Genomic DNA, 22449 nt, shown 5'->3' on the forward strand with positions numbered 1-22449 from the left:
CGAGATCAAAGGCTCTATGACCATGACCTAATTTTAAACAGTAGCCGTATTCACTCCAAAGACAAGGAAACAGTCACAAAGTAAATAAACTCCTGGGTCAAATTATTGAAAACAAAGCAATTATACCCATCTGGTGCAGGAATCTTGGCTTTGATATGAGATATTTTTTGCAACAAACGTCTTTAGATAAGTTTCTTCAACACTCGTTTTTCTTTAAAGATTTAAATTTAGATTCAGCTACCATTGACTTTTTACTGTAATCCATGTCGAAACAGTATAGAATATATACAGCGTAATACCATTGACAGCAAACAACTTTCGTTTAGAAAGAGTCCCATTTGGCTAAATGCGATAAGTTAACTGGTTCTCAGCGTGCCAATGGCTTACTGCGCAGAAAGCAAGGTAAAAAATAGTCCATGGTACTCGAAAGCCTCGGCCTTTTTCGTTGTTTTGAAACAAACATCTTATCGTAACGGACACACGCGTTTAGCCATGTTTTTCGAAAATATTTACTAACTGTAAATTGTCGAAGTAGCAGTTCTTGTAAGTTTGCTACAAAATTAGGCTAAATATATGTAAGAATTATAGCAACCAGGTAATTTTCACATACACTGTTAAATAGTTTAAAATAGGTTTTTGAATTGGTACTTTAATTTCGTAACTGATCTTGCTAACTATTTGGTTGCAGGCAGAAGCTGTTACATCAGAACGAGATTGGGAGACATCTGATAGAATAAACTTAGACAGTAATAACAGGTATGTATACGAACAATATCAATCTGACCGTACTGTGGTTTGTTATGGTTCTGTGACCTTACATTTTTCTCTATCATTTATTTCAATTTGACACCCCCTAAAGTTTTTATTGGCAGGAATTAGGCTACAGTTATAAAATAGTATTGCTTCTTTTCATATATCTAAAACATATTCATTGCCATTATTGGAAGACATTTACAAACTAGTGTTAGCTGGCTATCTAGAGTTTACTAGAGGTTGTTCACCGTGAAGCTAGCACAAGGACTCCTTTGTTCATAAGAAGGGAAATATATGATATAGGGTCACCGTCCAGTTAATGATATATTCTTTAGTTTGTAAATTTTGAGGCTTAATTGGACTTTCTTGTAGGAAATAGTTATTGTAAGGACACTTTCTGGTTAAAAATAACTCACTGAACATGCTTTTCATTTCGAAGCTTGTATGGACATAATATATGTGCAACAGAAGTCCGCTCAAGCCGGTGCTAGCGGGGCGTGAGGGGTGTTGCACTTTCCATTACCTCTCTTGAACAGGCTCGATCAAACCGAGTACGCTTAGTCTACTATCTTGATTGGTTTCCGGGGGAATTTCTTACAGATTTAATTGCATGTTTAACAGAAGGGAACTAATTATTGAAAGTTTCTCACTTGAAAATATGTGGGGTCTTGTTTATTCATTAGATAAAAGTGAACCATTCTTATCAGAGTTATTTTGTCCGCTTGAAGTAAGCGACCAATTAATTCTCTGATCACATTATTATAATATCATAGGTACTTGCTTGAAGTTGTTCACTATGAAAATTATGGAGACTCCTTTGTTGACTTGAAGGCGAAATATTTCAACACAGAATTTACTAGTGCTTATACTGGTAACGCCAAGCAAGAAGTGCAAGTTATTTCCATTTCTTCAACAGTGAAATATGATAAACAAGTAAGTTGTTGTTTTCTTTTGTTTTTAAGTTGTCCATTTATTCATGCGTAACGCACGAAAGTGCATAGAATATACGTGTTTGTCCGTTCTTATCAGAAAGAATGTATGAAGTAAATGTAAAAATCGTCCGTATGTAAAAATGTTCAATTTTGTTTTCATAATGTGATACATATCTAACCCTATATATGCCTTATGTTTGTTTTAAATATTTTGAAGAATTTGTAACACCGTTCATTTAGAATATATGTTTCTGTTGTAGAAAATAGAATTTAAAAAGTTTTCAAGTCAGACAGCCGTCGGCGAGGTCCAGACTGTAAAAGTGGACACACCAGGAGAGTTCAGATTTGGTTTATTTGGAGTGTTTACAGGTGAAATTATTCATAGTTCTGCAATTACGCAATGCTATACCCAAGTTTAGCACTAAAAATGACAAAACTCAAAACCAAATTTGTCTAAAACTTATTAGAACGCATGTTGATGGTTTGGTTGTGTGATCTTTGTACCTACGATCAATGATTTCACACTACTAAGCTTGAAGCGCGTTTAACAGAGCCTCTCACCACGAACATGGCTGATACAGCAATTAAGGACGTCATTAACAGCCATCCTGTATTTGGAAGTGAAGAGTCGGTGTCAGTCACCAGGCAAGCTGCAGCAAATTAAGGAACACTGGACGCATATTCGTCAATTTTTAAGTCTGAAATTAAACTTGAAATTTCCCAATGTCCATTTAGCTCTGTTGTTAAACTGTTACAAATGCACAAACGTGTATTATGCAGCCACAGATAGCTCTGAAAAAAAAAGATCCTAAAAATTTGCTACGGGAAAAAAATATTACTTTAAATATCTTCAAACTTTGCAATATAGGAATAAAATATTTGAAACACAGTATCTGTCGCTTATACCTTTTTTGTGTCCATAAACGTTTTAACCAGAACAATATTGTGTTTAGCTTTGAATACATATATACACGACGTATCATGTAGGATGTTTTATCTTTTTAACAGAGCCTCTCACCACGAACATGGCTGATACAGCAATTAAGGACGCCATTAACAGCCTTCCTGTATTTGGAAGTGAAGAGTCAGTGTCGGTCACCAGGCAAGCTGCTGCAACTCCAACTTTCCAGATCTCTTTTGACTCAAAACGAGGTAGTTCATCATCTGTTACACTGTAGAATGATAATATTGGCGACGGTTTAATTTTTGATTGGCGACGGTTTATATATTGGCGACGGTTTAATTTTCGATTTGCGAGTGTATGACTTTCGTTCGTTTTTTGAAAAGTGTTACTCATTTTGTAAAAGAGGTGTGGAAATTAACCAGAAACCATGACTTACAATGGAACCATTTATGAAAAAAAGAATTGTTATTAAGAATAAAGTTACTGACAAATTATTCGAGAGATAAAAAAAGAAAAATCTTAGGTAATATTTTTGATCTTATTATATGACAGTCGTGGTATACCGGTATTTATGAACATCTCCATGCTAACAAGAAATGCCTAAATAATTTTGGGAATACCTGTCTTGAATCAGTAGTTTCTAAGCAGTTTACTTAAGTTCTGTGGTTTCAGTCATTAAAGGCAAAGACTAAAAGTCCTTAACAGAAAAAAACCTATATGTTTTTATCCAATGTGTTTCTTTATCGAAAAATGATATTTTTGATATATATATTTTACTATCACCCCCGTCCTTTGCATATTTCACATAGTATCTGTTGTCATCTGATATATATTTGAAGTAGATGTGAAAATGAACTATTTTATTTTCAGGTGACTTCCCAGATATAAGTGTTGTGAAAGTGGTAAACAGTTCATCTGTGGCTTTTAAAGTGTCGTCCGACACTGATGGAACTCCTGACCTTGACACCGTAGCTTTGTCTTTGGCAGATGTTGTGTCGGACCCATTTTCTGTGGCGAGCTTGGATGCTTCTAAAGTATGTCTATCTATGTTTGGGAATAGTTTTTTATTGATGCATAGCAAATAATGGAATTTTAGGCATGCCTAATTGTGCTGCAACTACTATATCCAACGTATATGTACCATACACCTAGTAGTTACTGCATGTATCCGCTTTTGGGGCCGGAGGTCAAAGGTTCAAACCACACAATGATCTGTACAGGCGCCAGTTAGTTAAAGAATGTTATTGCCTTTCTGCCTGGTCGGCAGGAATCGGGAGTAGATGTATACAAGGCAACTGTTTCGCGTAAGTTAAAATGACAGGCGCTTTCAAAAGGGGCGGCATTATAATACACTGCTGCTATTAGTTCTACTACTAATATCATATGTATGCTAATGAAGGCTAAAATGAATTGCAGAGATAGGGTTATATGTTTTGTTGAATATCTTGGTAAAAATGAAAATGATTCTAAAAACGGAGGTAATAGTAAAAATATTTTATAATCATCATTATACGATGATGTTAACAGTTTATTGAAAACTAAATGTTATTCCTATGTGATATTCTAGGAAATACTCCATCTAAACAGAATTAGAATTCTATTATTTAATGTAATTCTCCTAATTTTCTTTCATTTTTGTTACAATTATAGCTTGAGGCTGCTATTGAGGTTATGTTCGAAGCGAAGTGCCCGGATGTGTTTTCACCAAGGACGGCGAAGTATTACCAGAGTTTTGAAGAATATTCTTCAGAGTTTACCGGCACAATTGTGAAAGATACGGAGCCATTCTGTGGAAGATATTCTTTAAAAGACCCATTTCGTATTTACAAGAAGAAAGAAAAAGATTTTGGAATAATGTTGTCATCTTATGGCGTGGTAACTTATTTTGCATATAAAATCTATAATATTTTATTCATATGTCAAGTGCATATTATTTTGCATCTAAAAACTATATATTTTGTATGTTTTTAAGTTCACGAAATTTGCATATTTTTTGCATCTAAAAACTAAATATTTCTTATATGTCTTTAAGTTCACTCAATTTGATATCTTTGTTTTTATTAGTTTTTGTATAGTTATTATAAATTTCGTGCTTATTCAAACTTGTTTTCATTGCCAAGGTTTAAGGAATTCTACTTGTTGATTATTGGAAAGTACAAACTTCGATTGTCCGATAGCCTGTTTGCCTTAAACAAAAAAAAATCTAAATTCTATTGGGTCTTGTTATCCAGTCTATGTTTCTTTCTTCAGATGTGTTTTGCTTACAAGGGGTTCTTGCGGAATTACATAGGAATGAAATTCTCGTACAAATCATCAACAAATTTTGAAACTGAGGAAAGGTGGCACTGGTTCACCCATAACTTCAAAACAGATTCAGACACGGAGTAAGTTATACATTTTATATTGTAGAAACAACATTTCCACTCATACAAGTTATTGATTTATAGAGGGTAGCTAGTTGTTTAGATGTAAGATTTAAATATCTTTCACGAGTGAATTCCAGCTGCAATATTTTCACGAGTGACGTTAAAACTGTTATTTTAAATTACATGTTTGAATAAAAATATTTAAATTTCAAAAATTATTTTTTAATTAATTAACTTTTAATTTATGATTCACATATATTTTGCCCTTAAAAGATATAATCAAAAGTTTAAATATATATCTAAAATGGGAATATCCTTCCCGGCTCTCAATTTTGAAACAAAAACCCGATTATCATTTAAAATCACCAATTTGAGGAATACACTGCAAATTGCCTCGGGCAAGGTATAAACTCCGCTTGTATAAAAAGTTTCGCAATGTTGTCGCAATACCCCTAATTAACAAAACCAGTGTAAGGTCAAGATTATCAAGATAAGAGAGATTAACAAAAGTCGATACTCGCGTTAAGATGGTATAAAGGGAAACAACCAAATTTAACCGATCTGGCTTAATAATCAAGGGACAATACTCTTCAAAACACGGTCTCATTTCTGGACATGATATGGTGTTCATGAGTGCAAGATATTTTGAACTTATATGTAAAACAAAAAAAAAACCTTTTAATTACATGTTTCGGCTAAATTTACCAATTTTAAAGTTTCTTACCAGTGAAAAATATATTTGATATTTTTCACTATGAAAATACCAGATATATTTCCCTCTAATATTTCGACAATACACTGAAAAACATGTAATAAGATCAAAACATTCGATTAGGTTGCGTGTACGACTTCTTAAGATAGCCCTAGACCTTATATCGCAACAAATACTATAAAAATATTTTCATCTTCTCATGAAGTTACAAGACAGCATAATTAAGCAAATTCGTGAAATACGAGGATGCAAGTAAACCAATATAAGCTACGTAAACGGCTGACTGCCATCATTTATGTCACTATTTTGTGTATATTCCAGATCAGAGACATGGTATTATACGTGTGTTAACGTGTACGACGAGGCAAAAGCCTTACAGCCAACTGATACCGAGCATAGACTGGAAGAAGTTAGGGTTTTTAGTCTGAATGAGGACCAGTCCGGCTATGTTGACTCTGTTGTAATTGGTCAGAAAATAACCACTGAAGATCCTGGTATGTAAAGATAATGATGATTTAATTAATTCATGCATATGTGAACATTATACATAAAATGCATTTCTGTTATGTATGGTCATTAGAAATTATGCTCATCGTTGAAAGCACATTAAATAAGAACATTATTGTCTTCAAAAGTATGTTCTTCTGCATATTAAAGTCTTTTAAATGCACAAATTACTGTTATGGTACATTACATGCGTTAAAATAAAACGACTTTGATAATCTCCCATGTTTTCTATAACTATAGAGATAAACGTACGACGACGACGCCCTGCACGTCCCAACAACGCCATTATTAATGACGTCACTGTGAGCAGCGCGTCCAGCACAGAGTACACAGTCACGCTGAAACCATTCGAATGTGGAAATGAGTTTCCTTTGTTCGAATTAGCAAACGGAAGGGTTGGTATAATTATAGATACAAACGCTTGCTTTTTTATGTACATTGTACACTATTGATATATCAAATATTCTAACAGGGCCCGAATTTTTTCTGAAAAGACTGAAAAAATATTTGTTATTTTACAACAACTCACTGTTTGTTTGTACGTCACGATTATGACGTCATAGCGTCAAACGTCAAAGGGGCACGCTGGAAAAGAAATCCATAAAAACTGGCAATAAATACTTGATTGATGTCGGAACTAATCCTTTCTAAAGTGTTAGAATTGAAACAATATTTCTCATTGTTTGTAATTAAGATTAAACAGTCTGCGTTTGTTTACAAATATTAATTATATGAATGTAAGCATAAATAAACAATGTGCGTTATTTACTAGATGTTAATAGCTTTCTTCCTGTGAACAATTAAAGCTTTGACAATGTATATTTATGCCCATTTATTTCGTTTTCAATGATTTTTCTTCGAAATTTGGTTGTCTTCTTTATTTTATTGTTAAATATCAAACTTTGTTCGAACTCAGGTGACAAGTGGAAAGTTATCGTATCCAAGTTCGTCGGTGACCTCAACACTGTACAACGGTAATGGGGCTATAAGCGTTACAAGGACGTCTGAAGCTTCTCCACCAGTTACTGGAATGTTAGACGTAATGTTTAACGGCAAAACTAAAACCGGTACGCTATTTATCCTACTCTGTGCATGTAGAGTGTTAACGTATGGTTTAAGGTAGTGGACCCGAAGAACAACCGGTAATTTCCGCTCGTTTACGTGTTCCCCGGAAGCGAATTTCGTTATTCTCCGGTTGTTATGAAAAATAATTTCTGTTATGACCGAAGGATGCCGAAATCGCACTCGGAAGAAACATAATGGCACGGAAATCGCCGATTGTCATTGCCGGGGTCCATTACCTAAACATGTACTTGTTGATGGTTTTTTAAGCAACCAATCTGCTACTTTCTACTACAGTTTCTGCCTGTGATTGGCATACTTTGCAATATGTGACTGTCGCTCTTTGCTTGTGCTCAGTTCTTCCAGGGAGTCTACTTGCACGTTACAATTTTTAAAGATTATCGTTTACCTCAATTATTGTCTCTAATATTGCTGAATGAATAAATCTGGCACTGAATATACGGTGCCCCTAAAGTGACATGTTACGCACTTTTTTTTCCACTTAGGTAATGTGAGACTTTTTTTATTTCGTTTAAACGAAATAAAAAAAAGTCTCACATTACCTAAGTGGAAAAAAGTGTGTAACATGTCACTTTAGGGGCACCGTAGAAATACAACAACAAAAAAATTCTTTTATATGGTTTGCTTGTCTTTTTTTTTTATCTTGTACACTCTTAATTTAATTGACGAAAATGGTAACAGTACTGATATATCAAAAAGATCTATTTCTTGTTTTTAGTTTTATCTTTTAAGATTAATTAATGAACAAAAGTTTGTTTACGGATGATAGAAATTACGTTTACGCATGGGCTAACACATGTTGAGCAATTACAATGGCTTGTATTATTTTGACTTTTACATTTTTTTCATATGATAAAACGATCATTTTAACATTGAAACTCTTGTTTATTTGACTTCAAACCAAAATGTAAATAAACAAAACTTTTTTTTTAGGACTGAATATATCACTTGAGGAAAAGGACTTCAGCAAGGAACTTGCGTCACTAAATGGAATAGGATCGTTGTCAGTGACAAAAGAAGGGGACTGTGCAAACTTTGATTTGTCGGTAACATTCCTGACACTTCCTGGAGACCAAGGAGAAATGAAAGTAAGTCGTGTGTTACAGCATTTTTAATATAATGTGTAATTATTGAGAGTTGTTTAAAGATGCAGGCGTGTGTGCGTTAAGGCTAACAGTTTCGTGTAGATTGGTTGTCAATATAGTGTAATTTAGACGTAAATGAAGAATTTACAACTATTCAAGAATAGATAGGGATATCCTGATTTCTTACTGTGCGCTGAAGCTAAATGTATTCGTCATTTCGAGGGCATACAGCGACACTGGTCTGTCTGCTTCTATTTCTCTATACAGGTAGACCAGTTTCGCTCTAAGCCCTCAATATATGATGACTGACGTGAAGCTAAAGCAATATGTTCTAGGAAAGATGGTAGATTCCTTTACAAACTATAGCCAACAACTATTACTCTTAAATGTAGCAATAAACTTTCAATTTCTAACCTTTAAGGTGAAAAATGCGCAGCTAGATGGTATAAATCCTGCAGCCAGTATCTCAACATCTGTAGATGGTGGATTGTTTTACACACCGCTCACGGGTGATATGGCTACAACTGTACACGGCACGCCGCAGGTGCGACTGTACATCAATGATGTACCAACGGCTTGTTCTGGAGATTGTTCCTTCCAGTGGAAATCATCTGTTACCCCGACTGTCACATCCGTGTCGCCATCTACAGGTAAGCATTCCTACATCATTTTTACAATCGACATATCATAATAATAGAACTTATGCAATATCTGAACTTACGCAATTAAGTTGAATCGTAGTGTTAAGTTAACGAAAAAAATGTGCATTACAAATATTTTGTATTACTATCGTATCGTTTTTATTTGATTTCAAAAGACGAGCCATGTTAGTTCAATTTCGTTGTCTAGTAGTATCGTTATTGAGTCTTCCATAAATAATGAAAAAGCTTGTAAAATCAGAATAATATTTCCATAAAGTACTTTATACTGTCACAGTAACGCTTTATGATTGAATTTGAAGGGATTTTAAACAATTTTGTTTATAATAGTTTTGTTATAGCTTAACATTTTACAAAGTGCAATACTAGTATAGGAGTGTATACGCATTTCCTGTCTGAAATACAGCATGTATTTCACTAACGAATTTAAACACCTGTATTCCACTCCCATCGGATACGAACATAACATATAATCAAAAATGACGTAGTGATGGCGTCACGAATTTTCCAAGCGTCAAATACTTTTACCAGGCAGGATCATAATCCCGGGATCCAGGCCTGGCTAAATACATTTGTAACAACATTGCAGATCAAGTTACTGTTAATATCACTTTCATTTTTGTCGCACTTTTAAATTCTCAGTATGTTTATTCCTATGTTTCCAGGAACCTCTGCTCTCAGCACTTCCATCAGTATCAGTGGTACTGGCTTCAGTACAGATATAACTAAGAATGCAGTTTCCATTGGAGATGTGGCTTGTTCAGTTACAGCTTCTACAGCTACTAGCATCACGTGTGATGTTGGAAATGGTCCAGTCGGTCAACATAAAGTCATGGTGAATGTAGATGGTAAAGGTTTTGCCAAACACTCTAGCGGAGATGTGATGTTTGAGTACACAGCTAATATTGATAGTATTTCGCCAACATCAGGTAGTCTCGGAGGTACGTGTGTTTTAATATACATGATATGAGCCGTACCATGGAAAAACCAACATAGTGCATTTGCGACCAGCATGGATCCAGACCAGCCTGCGCATCCGCGCAGTCTGGTCGGGATCCATACTGTTCACTAACGGTTTCTCTAATTGCAATAAGGTTTGAAAGCGAACAGTATGGATCCTGACCAGAATGCGCGGATGCGCATGCTGGTCTGTATCCATGCTGGTCGCAAATGCACTATATTGTGGCTCATATATTTCTGTTATAACACTATTGAAAACTAGATATATTTCAAATATATCAACTGTTTTATTCTGTTATTAGGTGAATATTTATACTAATGCTCTTGTTATACTGGCATTTACACTGAATGATTTATGTTATGTCATACATTTTGATGTTATTATTATGTAGTAGTCAACCAAGCCATTCTTGACAGAGTAAACGTTTGTTTGACTTCTAATTTAATTTTGTGAATTGCTATATTCTAATTTGATAGGTGGAGTAACCTTGACAATCTCTGGTTACGGTTTTAAGGATGGGGCGTCAGTAACTATCAATTCAGCGTCTTGTGATGTTAGAAGTGTTCAGCCAGACCAGATTGAATGTGTTGTTCCTGCCATGGTATGGATTTCCAATTATCTATTTACATAGTTGTATGGTATTATGTTTAGCACATGCACTTGTAAAGTGTTTCCTTAACCCTTAGTCTGCTGGCGGCAAGTGATTCTGCCTTTGCGACCAGTGCAGACCAAGATCAGCCTGCACATCCGTGCAGTCTGATCATGGTCTGCACTGTTCGCTATTCAGTCAGTAAATTTTTAGTAAACACCCCTTCAAATGATAAATGGTACTGCTCAAATTGGAAGATGGACCAGTTCATAATAGAAATTCAGCGGGATAAGGGTTAAGAGAGTTTACGCAATATTTCGTCCAATGTCTACCTTTATTTCTATTTTATTTTCATAGTATTTAAGAGGCCTTCGTGGAAGGGCGGTAAATGTCGCTAATTTCAAATCACCTGCTCCTCACCGATGTGGGTTCCAACCTTGCTTTGGGTGTATCATTCTTCATGTGAGGAAGTCATGAAGCTGGCTTACGGAAGGTCGGTGGTTCTAACCAGGTGCCCGCCCATTGTGAAATAATGCACAGAGGAGCACATTGGGCCTTCTTCCACCATCAAAAGCTGGAAAGTCGCCATATTACCAATAATTATGTCGATGTGACGTCAACTCCTCCTCCACCCATCGCCTCCTAAAAAAACCTTATTATTAAGTTGTTATACATTTCTTGTTGTTGAATAATTTCATTTTACATTTACAACACATTTGTAACATTTTATGTGATGTCGTTTTGTAATATGCTTATAACTGATGAAAGACATGTTATGTCCAAGAAGAGCATTTTCTAAGCGCATTAATAATCACTTATGTCACTAAGGAAAGGTAAAATCTAATGTGAATTGTACTGGAAACATGATTTAATACTTCTTTTCCAGAAATCAGATGGGACACATGACGTTGAGATCGAGCAAGGTTCGACCACGTTGACCTACTCAGGATATACATATGATTCCTCACTGACAGCAACTATAAGCAGCGTGACACCAACCACACTTGGAGTGCTTGGTAAGCCTTTTCATGCTACTTTGACTTGAACGTTTCATCAGCTTTAGAGAAAACTGTAATACTAATATAATGTTCATTTATTTCACGCATGTGTTTCCACTTTAAACAGTTGTTTCATTGTGCTTGAAATAACTGAAAGATTGTGTTCTTTCTGTCGTTGGCTTATCTAGAAGATCAAAGATTTGAATAACATATTGCAACACTAAGGTAAATGGGTTCATGTGCCTGAATATTTACGAACAAAGAGAAAGATATAGAGGTACAGCTGTATTCCAGGAAGCGTCCTAAAAGTAATATAGGGATACAGATACATTCAAATCAGCGTCCTAACAAGAATCTAGTGTAACCGTGTAAGGTTGTGGATATTAAAATACATGTGTACACAGTGGTGTACCCAAAAAAGTGAACTGCATACCTTCTCATTTGTCATCAGTACTGTTTTGTTTTTCAGAAAATGACTTAAGAGTGATAACTGATTCTAATCAGACCTATTTAAATTAGCTGCGAACTATCCAAATGAGTTTAAACTAAAAGGCGATTTTCTGCAAATGTTTACCATCGTTTGTATCTTTTATACGCAGGGGGTAGATTGACCATTTCCGGTTCGTCCTTTACCTCAACTTCTGGCAGGGTACATGTTGGTTCAGTGGCAGGGACTATAGCTTCATGGACAGATTCCCAAATTGAAGTTGATGTATCTGGTGTCCCTGCTGGCACACATGAACTCAAGGTGGAGACAAGCAATGGTCTTGCAACTGACGGGTTAGTTGTCCAATTACCTTTGTTGACATAGAGAAAATTTATAGTGACATAAACAGATTGTGTGTCCCTTTGGATGACTTCGGTCTTATCTTTCTGTTTGTAACTTTGTCTTCAATTTGCCTTGAAAAGAAATGTTAAAACCTGGTACTAAAGTTCATTTATGTGATACATATAGCCTGTCTAAATGCTTAATGCAATATGTTTTAAGTTTTATGAATATTTGAATTAATGTTTGTAGGAATGGTGATATACCAAGCGTTGATGTTGATCTCGGTATAACAAATGTTTTCCCACTAACTGGTTCCATATTGGGCGGGACCAAACTGACTGTAACTGGAACAGGGTTTGGCACTAATGCTACCCTGGTAGATGTCAATGTTGGAGATGTTGAATGCGAAATTGATACAGTAACTGATACTCAGATTGTGTGTGATATTACGAATGCAGCTACGACACATTCAGTTACAAACAAGGGCACATCTCAAGGTAGTATTATAATGATAAATTTTGTCTCATATCAAAATAAGATCTTATTGAATTATTGAGATATTTTGAAAGAAATGCAGTTATCTCTAGTACGTTATCAGTTTCTGTTTTAGGTGAGTGTCCTCTTTTTATATCTTCTTGATTTTTTCAGTTTTCATGTGAACATTGTCATGATTCTAGGACATGCATTGTTTGCTTAAAATTTGGACCATTTACCTTTTGGTACGTTTATAAATGTTATCATATTGTATTTGTATAAACACATTTTTGACAATGAATTGTTTGTAAAAAGTTGTATCAAAGACAAAACATTTACAAAAGGAATGTAATATTTTGTGTTAAAATAGAAGACTTTCCTTTTGACCTATACAGACAAAAGCCGACCCGCTTAGCTCAATAGGAAGAGCGAAGATCTACAGATCCCGGGGTCTAGAGTTCGATCCTCGGGTGAGACCTATGTTCTCCATGACAATATGATGAAAGACATTGTGTCTGAAATCATTCGTCCTCCACCTCTGATTCATGTGGGGAAGTTGGCAGTTACTTCAGGAGAACAGGGTTGTACTAGTACAGAATCCAGGAACATTGGTTAGGCTAACTGCCCGCCGGTACATAACTGAAATACTGTTGAAAAACGACAAACAAATACAGACAAAGATTGTTATTCGTCTTGTTACAGAGTTTGGTGTGTTCTACGCATACGACGAATCATACATCAAGATAAATGCAGGAGATTCTATATCGTGGTCATGGGAGACCCCAGACTTTGTAAATGATGTCACTCATGCCATCATCGAGGTTGAAAGTCCAAGCGCAACCAAAGCTAAAATTGGAGGATTTAGTAGTGGAACTCCTAGCAAAAATGGTATATTGGTTTTGCAAAATCAGTACAGGCATGTATGAGAAGGAAAAGAGCACTTTTACAAACTTTATACGTTTCCAGATATATTCCAAATGCAAACTAGTTCAAGAAAATGTTATTAGATAAGAACATAGGGATACATAGTCTTAATATAATACTAGTATTCTATTGAAAATACTTCTTATAATATCATTTTATTGTAGCGATGCTTATGTTCTATTCCTTTCTTTGAAATTGTCAGTTGTTTCCTGCGCAGTGTCATATTATGGTACATTAAGAAGAGCTGTGCTGAAGTATATGTTTGATAAAATGGGTGGAACTGTCGCAGGAAATAGTCGCTGTTCATTTTCAATAAGCTTCCGGAATAAACAGTGAAATAGTTTGATCATGAGGATGCAATATATCTCTAAAAAACTTTTATGATTTGTCAACATAATTTCATTTATTAACAGCAGTCAATTATCATAGAATCCGTATCGGTATGATTTAGTGCTGACTTGTTTCCCACATAAGTCAGTGTGAGAGGATGGAGGCCATAGTGTCTAATGGTCGCTGAGCCTTCACCGCCTCTCAGAATAGTCTCCTTACCAAGCTAATCTAAATCCGCTTTCTTTTTTTAGGTCAGTATACTAAGCAGTTCACAGAAACTGGAATATTCTATGTGTGGAGTGGATACGTGGATCCGTGGAGCATTAAACACTACTCTGGAACTGTAGAAGTAACCGCTGCACAATCAAGACTGGAGGAGATTAGTGTAAAAGTCGGTGGCATTGAGGCTTTACATAACGTTGGAGGTACACATATTAGGCACTTATTTTGCAAATGCTAGCATATATAAAGTTTTTAAGACCATAGAATTATATACTGCAATAATGATTTGGCCATTCTATTGAAAACTTTGAATAATGGATATTGTTCCAACATTCCAATTGTTTATAATAATTGTAACCATTGATAATATCGTGGCTTTAGATTATTATATAAAAGAACAAGAATCAAATTGCCCTATAAACTAAGAACCTTTTTCCAATATCCACAAACATCTATGCTCTTTTGCAAAAAGTGTATATTGTTTAAGAAATCCATGTCTTCTATTGTATTTAATGTATTGTGTTGCTATAAATATGTGTAACATGTTTAATGCAATAAATATATTGAATTGAATTGAACAAGTATTCTAAGACTGATTACAAATTAAAATACATGGATCATTTTTATAAATTTTATTACTTAGATTTTCTAACATGTAATACAAGTCGTTGGTAAAATATTAAATGCTTTTTCTTTAAAATATATCAATCCAGGAGCCGCTGATCCAAGCGATTCATCTGGCTGTAAGTCAGTCACCACAGGAATCGACACGTGTTCGGATAGTCAACCAACAGGGGGCGATTCAAGTAAATTCAACTTCGCATTCTGGACATGTAGTACCCCAACTGTCAGCTCTATAGATGTCAATAATGGAACAGTTCAAACGACAGTTACGTTATCTGGTGAAGGGTTTTCAAATACTGACTGTCAGAATGAGATCAGTTTCGGTGCTTATAGCTGTGATGTTACATCCTCAAGCGATACAATGGTCACCTGCAACTTTGCTAAATCTGAAGAGCCAGATCTCGGTGTATTGTACCCTGTGGCTGTAAGAGTTGGTAATCGTGGTAATGCACTCGTTGAAATTACATCAGATGAAGATAAAGGCTTCGGGCTGATACCAAATATCGAAACGATAACGCCAACTTCTGGTTCGCTCGCAGGAGGTGCACGTGTTACAATAACAGGGTTTGGTTTCGGTGATTCTCCCATGGTGTATATCGGTACCTCCACATGCGAGATTATTGACAACTCTTACACTGAGATCATTTGCGAGAGCCCAGCTTCTTCACAAGGAGAGAGGGATATTGAGGTCCATGCATATGTAAACGGAAACCCGTTAACTGCAGAATGCGAGACATCAACTAGGACATGCAGGTTTTCCTATGCTACATTATGGACACCTTCGGTTACAACAATTGACCCGGACAGCATGTCAGGTACAACCACAGTAACTATTACTGGAACATCATTTGGAACAACGAATTCAGAGCTAGAGGTGACGATTGGTGGGGCATTGGCAACAGTCACATCCGCTGCTGATACATCACTGACAGCTAGTATTGATAACATACCAGCTGGTGATAATGATGTTATCGTACGTGTAAAAGATTATGGAAAGGCATCTGGCAGTTTGAAGATGTACGGAACTCCAACCATCACAACAGTAACACCTTCATCAGGAAGTGTCAATGGTGAAACAGTAATTACAATTCAAGGCAACGGTTTTGTAGAGAATGATACAGCAGTAACAATCGATGGTACTTCGTGTGATATCATCTCAACCACTCTGTCAGAGGTCATCTGTGAGACTCGACCACATGCAGCTGCTTCGGTATCTGTATCTATAACATCAAATGGAGTCTCTTACACTCCTTCCTCGTATAGTTTCAGTACTGGTTCAACTCCAACAATCACCTCAGTCAGTCCTTCATCAGGATTTTCAGGCGACACTTTAACCATCTCCGGTTCAAGCTTTGGTGGTGGCGCTGTATCTGTCACTTTGAACGATGCTGATTGCACTGTCACTTCAAGTTCTAGCACACAAATTCAGTGCACCTTGGGAAGTCACTCTACAGGGTCTGTTCCAGTCTCCGTCTATGTTGAAGGACTAGGTCGCTCAAACACTGACCAGCAGTTTGAATACCAGCTGTCACTCAATAGTATTTCTCCAACTGTAGGTGAGAAAACTTCGTTACTCTGTTTCTTAAAATTCTCTAAAAATATAAACAAAACATTGATACATGATGAAAAAATCAAAATATATGTGTTAAATAGTACATTAATCTGACTGTTTAATGTTTTAGGTAATGAGCAAATTAACCAGTTACATTTATAAAATCCGTTTTTGACATTAAAATAAATTTATATCAAATTAGGAGGTACAGCTGGTGGCCAGACAGTTGTGTTATCAGGAGCAGGGTTCGATGATTCAGCTACCGTAACAGTTTGCGGTCTCACCTGTGCGCAGGTACAAACTACATCATCTGAGTACACATGCAAAACTCCTGCAAATACAGGTCAGTTATATGTTATATTTGTTTCTACCATAATGTCATATAAAACTATTGTTTGTCAAATTCACGGCTATTGCATTTTTTTCATTTCCATATTTTTTTTCATTTTGTGTTCTGAAGTTTATCAATCAGATTTGTAAAGGCACAAACAATGACTTATTACGAAGTTGTATAATCTAAAATTTGATTTGCTAATATAAAAAAAGGGATTTGTAAATGTATTTCTTACTAACTGATCATGTAATGCACAGCTTATAATAGTTAAGGCATATTAAACACTGAATACTGTATATAAATTGATGACTTGTTCGGAAAAGTTTGTAACTTGGAAGGGCTGCTCACAATAACTTTAATACTCGATCTAATAACATATAATTATGTCTCCCCCAGGAGACATATTGTTTTTGCCCTGTCCGTCCGTCCGTCCTTCCGTCCGTCCGTCCGTCCGTACGTCACACTTCATTTCCGAGCAATAACTGGATAACCATTTGACCTAGAACCTTCAAATTTCATAGGGTTGTAGGGCTGCTGGAGTAGACGACCCCTATTGTTTTTGGGGTTACTCAGTCAAAGGTCAAGGTCACAGGGGCCTGAACATTGAAAACCATTTCCGATCAATAACTAGAGAACCACTTGACCCAGAATGTTGAAACTTCATAGGATGATTGGCCATGAAGAGTAGATGACCCCTATTGATTTTAGGGTCACTTCGTCAAAGGTCAAGGTCACAGGGGCCTGAACATTGAAAACCATTTCCGATCAATAACTAGAGAACCACGTGATCCAAAATGTTGAAACTTAATAGGATGATTGGTCATGCAGAGTAGAAGACCCCTAACGATTTTAGGGTCACTCCATTAAAGGTCAAGGTCACAGGGGCCTGAACATTGAAAACCATTTCCGGTCAGTAACTTGAGAACCACTTGACCCAGAATGTTGAAACTTAATAGAATGATTGGTCATGCAGAGATGATGACCCCTAACGATTTTAGGGTCACTCTGTGAAAGGTCAAGGTCACAGGGGCCTGAACATTGAAAACCATTTCCGATCAATAACTAGAGAACCACGTGACCCAAAATGTTGAAACTTAATAGGATGATTGGTCATGCAGAGTAGATGACCCCTAACGATTTTAGGGTCACTCCATTTAAGGTCAAGGTCACAGGGGCCTGAACATTGAAAACCATTTCCGGTCAGTAACTTGAGAACCACTTGACCCAGAATGTTGAAACTTAATAGGATGATTGGTCATGCAGAGTAGATGACCCCTGACGATTTTAGGGTCACTCTGTGAAAGGTCAAGGTCACAGGGGCCTGAACATTGAAAACCATTTCCAATCAATAACTTGAGAACCACTTGACCCAGAATGATGAAACTTCATAGGATGATTGGTCATGCAGAGTAGATGATCCCTAACGATTTTAGGGTCACTCTGTTAAAGGTCAAGGCCACAGGGGCCTGAACATGGAAAACCATTTCCGATCAATAACTTGAGAACCTCTCGACCCAGAATGTTGAAACTTCATAGGATGATTGTTCATGCAGAGTAAATGACCCCTATCGTTTTTGGGGTCACTCCGTTAAAGGTCAAGGTCACAGAGGCCTGAACATTGATAACCAGTTCTGATCCATAACTAGAGAACCACTTGACCCAGAATGTTGAAACTTCATAGGATTATTGAACACGCAGAGTAGATGACCCCTATTGATTTTGGGGTCAGTCTATTAAAGGTCAAGGTCACAGGAGCCTGTTCATGTAAAATCATTTTTTGAAAATAACTTGAGAACCACTTGACATATAATGTTGAAACTTAATAGGATGATTGGACATGCAGAGTAGATGACCCCTATTTATTTTGAGGTCACTTGATCAAAGGTCAAGGTCACAGGAGCTTGAACAGTGACTTGAGAACCACTAGGCCAAGAGTGTTGAAATTTAGCGGGATGACTGGACATGCCAAGTAGATGATCCCTATTGCAGTCAACCATCAGTGTCTCTTTGACTTTCGCTCCTGACCCCTATTGACTTCTTGCCTATAGGACTTTGCATTGGGGGAGACATGCGCTTTTTTACAAAAGCATTTTCTAGTTATTATTACGATTTACATTAAAAAGCATTATCTGACTATCTAAATATAATCTTCTTCTTTTTAAATATTAGCAAGATTTTGCATGATGGTATCAGATTTTTCATGGATATTTAAAATTACGATCCTAATTTTCACAGCCCAGACATGTGATGTTGCTATAACTCTTAATGGTCTCACAAAAACGTTGGCCGGTTCCTACACGTATGATGCTGCACTCACTCCAACAGTCTCTGATGTTACTCCAACACGAGGTGGAACAGGTGGTGGCACAACACTTACAATTACGGGGTCAGGATTTGGGTAAGTCTGATTTAATTACCCAAACAAAACTAAATATAGATACAGTACTCAAAAATTGAGCATTATGATCATCCGCTTGTATGTACATATCTGGCGCTCAAACAATATCGTGTTCATTATAATTTTATTGAATTATATATTCATTTCTAATGTACGAACAGAGAAGATTTGCTTGGCCGTATGCTAGGGAAATCTCTTTGCAACACGTGTAATATACATGTTACAGACATTACGCCGTCGAAAATAGACAGAGATAAATCCAAATCAGTTTGATGAAAGACAGATCTTTGATCTTGCATATTTATTAATAGTAAGTTAGTTTCATGCCGAAATGCCAGATATACAACATTCTCGTTGCTGAATGGTAGCAAGGTCTGATCTTTGTTTTGGTTGAACTTAGAGTCACACCGGCACAGTTAATGTCTAATGGTGACTTGTTCAGCTTTTGATGGTGGAGGAAAACCCCAGGTGCCCCATCAGGCATGATTTCATCACTGGCGAGCACCTGGATAGAGCCTCCCATCTTCTCTATGCCAGCCGGAAGTCTTCCGCACATGAAGGGTTTTACACCCCAAGTCAGTTGAAAGATCTGATCAGATGTAACATGTAGAAATAAAGATGGTGAAAGAGTCGATTACAATATTGTCAAGCCGGATTTCACGGGTTCGGATTCTTGAGAGTGTGATATAAAATTTATTAAGAAATGCTTTGAAGTCATCGAATGTTTTTTTATAATCGAGGGCGAATAAAATTATATGTTAGAAAAAACGAATTATACATGTCCATACCAAACCACAGTAAGAGATAATTCTATATTAAACAGGTCTGTTGTCGGCGATGTAAATGTGATGATAGACGATGTTGAATGTGTTGTATCAACAGCAACAGAAACAGAAGTCGTGTGTGTGACGGGACCACATTTGGGATCTGTGGATACCAAAGTAGAAGTACAAGTCTCAGGAAATGGTATTGCTAATGAGGTGTGTGAAATGTCTTAGATATGAATATGATGTAAATCTATGAATGACCTTTATGCTGGTACAGTTATTTGCTACTTGACATACGTTTGCTTTGGTGGTTTCTTGTAATGTTATTTTTAGGCCTAACTATACTTTATATTTTGACATTTGTCCTAAGCGGAATTGAAACCTGATAACATTCAATGAAATTTATGAGGACTTTATTATTTTGTATGACTTAATTTTTATATTGATTTTCTTGTTTACATCTAGGTATCTGCTGGTGATGCAGATTTCAGCTATATAGATGTTTGGTCCTCCTTATACACATGGGGTGGTGTATCACTACCTCAGGAAGGCGAATTCATCATCATCCCATCTGGTATGACACTGTTGCTCGACACTGACACTGCAATACTCAGTTTTCTTCTTATACAAGGTAAGTTAAGTAAATGTAATACTCAACGTGCATTTAGACTGAAATTTCAAATTTACAGTTTTCGCTTTTTTCGACCTGATTTTTATTTTAGGATATCTTGCTTTTATTCTTATAGGAGATTTCTTTTTATTGAACGTATTGATATTTTTGTGTTTTGTTGGGATTAATATCACAACGATATTATGGTCTTATAAGATTTTTCAACTTTTGATGGCGAAGGAATAACCCAGTTGCCCATCCGGCCATTATTGTTGCCACAGGCGGACACCTACACAGAACCGTAATCCAACTAGATAGCATTCAACATAGAAACAACAGTGGTAGGCAGCAAATAATTCGAAGTAAGCGACCTTAACACACGGAGGCCTCTTTTATCAAAAGCGTTAACACTAATATTTTGTTTCGTATCCGTGATGGATTTTGCTTTTGTTTCATAACAATTCAACATCATACTCTTAAACTGACGGAAAGTTTTATCTGATCTTTGAGTTAATACAATATATTTCAGGAGGTAAATTGATATTTGACGAGAAGGACGTTGAGCTTCAGGCTAAAATAATCATGGTAACTGACGGGGGTCTTCTGCAAGTGGGCACAGAATCACAACCCTTCCAACACAAGGGTATCATCACCTTGCATGGCCACCACAGAGATAAGGAAATGCCAATATATGGCACGAAAGTATTGGCAGTCAGAAATGGAACTCTTGATCTTCATGGCAAGTTACTTTTATTATCCATTACCCTGCTGAATTTCTAAAATGGACTGGTCTGTCATTCAGTTTGGGCAGTACGATTTATCATTCGAAGGGGCGTTCACTGCAAAATTACTGACTGATTAGCGAACAGTGCAGACTAAGATCTTGAACAATGCAGACCAAGATCTTAGTCTGCACTGGTCGCAAAGGCAGAATCACTTGCCACCAGCAAGCTAAAGGTTAAAAAGTTTTATAACATATTGATTCGCATTCAAACATTCCTAATTTCCCATTGCATACACTAACTCAGTGAGTTACATTTAATTAAAAACATGAAATTATTGAACTGTTTGTAGAAATCTGGTTGTAAACAATCATCAAGCTCAGGCCTTACACATGAATACCAGTAAAACGACCTTTAGGTTCATATGGTTTTATTATTCTAAGCTGTCCGATTTTTGTAATAGGTTAAGTAAGATATTTTAAACGCTGGTTTGAACGGATAGAAGAAAAGTAGGTAAATTCTAAGTTTCCATAATATGTTACATACATTGCTAACGTATAACATTTATTTATATATGCATTAATAGGTATCGAGGTGCCTTTAACATGGACAAGATTGTCATCTACTGCATCAGCTGGATCCAGTACACTTGAGTTGCAGGACCCTGTCGAATGGAATGTTGGTGATGAGATAACCATTGCTTGTACTGGTCATAAACACTCTCAGAGTGAAAATGAGAAGAAGACAATTTCCAGTATATCATCTGATAAGCGCACACTGACACTTGACTCCGCCCTCGAAGCTACTCATTGGGGAACACAGGAAACATTTGATGGTACAAATGTTGAATTCAGGGCTGAAATTGGACTGCTTACACATAATGTTGTAGTTAGGGGTAACAGTGATGCACAATGGGAGGACAAGATTGAGGCGTGCGAAGCAGGCTTTGATACTGGTATATATGTTTTGTTTTACTTTATAAAATACAGTTTTTGCTGTAGTAAGCTAGAATAAAATGCAAACTTTGTTACAAAGAATAGAATCCTTTAAGAAAATACTCCAAACCATTTTATTCATATTGAAATATTAGCATCTTGATCCAGTTCGGTAATGCGCTCCTTTATGTCTGTTAGAATGTTGAGTAATTAAGTACATGTAATATGTAAAATTAATT

At 36.3% G+C, this 22449-nt stretch overlaps 1 protein-coding gene across 1 annotated transcript in view; it reads left to right on the plus strand.

Moving 5' to 3' along the window:
* LOC123560801 (fibrocystin-L-like) overlaps window positions 1-22449 on the plus strand; it is a 63054-nt gene that overhangs the window by 14218 nt on the left and 26387 nt on the right. The window contains exons 13-38 of the mRNA XM_053516888.1: window positions 689-756; window positions 1527-1686; window positions 1946-2054; window positions 2694-2837; window positions 3460-3623; window positions 4240-4464; window positions 4840-4973; window positions 5989-6161; window positions 6415-6569; window positions 7091-7241; window positions 8191-8345; window positions 8764-8992; window positions 9667-9942; window positions 10439-10563; window positions 11438-11567; window positions 12149-12329; window positions 12568-12815; window positions 13495-13680; window positions 14298-14471; window positions 14982-16448; window positions 19014-19176; window positions 20000-20156; window positions 20409-20574; window positions 21083-21296; window positions 21778-21784; window positions 21870-22230. Of these exons, the coding sequence (XP_053372863.1) occupies window positions 689-756; window positions 1527-1686; window positions 1946-2054; window positions 2694-2837; window positions 3460-3623; window positions 4240-4464; window positions 4840-4973; window positions 5989-6161; window positions 6415-6569; window positions 7091-7241; window positions 8191-8345; window positions 8764-8992; window positions 9667-9942; window positions 10439-10563; window positions 11438-11567; window positions 12149-12329; window positions 12568-12815; window positions 13495-13680; window positions 14298-14471; window positions 14982-16448; window positions 19014-19176; window positions 20000-20156; window positions 20409-20574; window positions 21083-21296; window positions 21778-21784; window positions 21870-22230 (5722 nt within the window). The remainder of the gene's footprint in view (window positions 1-688; window positions 757-1526; window positions 1687-1945; window positions 2055-2693; window positions 2838-3459; window positions 3624-4239; window positions 4465-4839; window positions 4974-5988; window positions 6162-6414; window positions 6570-7090; window positions 7242-8190; window positions 8346-8763; window positions 8993-9666; window positions 9943-10438; window positions 10564-11437; window positions 11568-12148; window positions 12330-12567; window positions 12816-13494; window positions 13681-14297; window positions 14472-14981; window positions 16449-19013; window positions 19177-19999; window positions 20157-20408; window positions 20575-21082; window positions 21297-21777; window positions 21785-21869; window positions 22231-22449) is intronic.

The sequence above is a fragment of the Mercenaria mercenaria genome, chromosome 10, assembly GCF_021730395.1.
Source record: "Mercenaria mercenaria strain notata chromosome 10, MADL_Memer_1, whole genome shotgun sequence".
Classification (NCBI taxonomy): domain Eukaryota; kingdom Metazoa; phylum Mollusca; class Bivalvia; order Venerida; family Veneridae; genus Mercenaria; species Mercenaria mercenaria.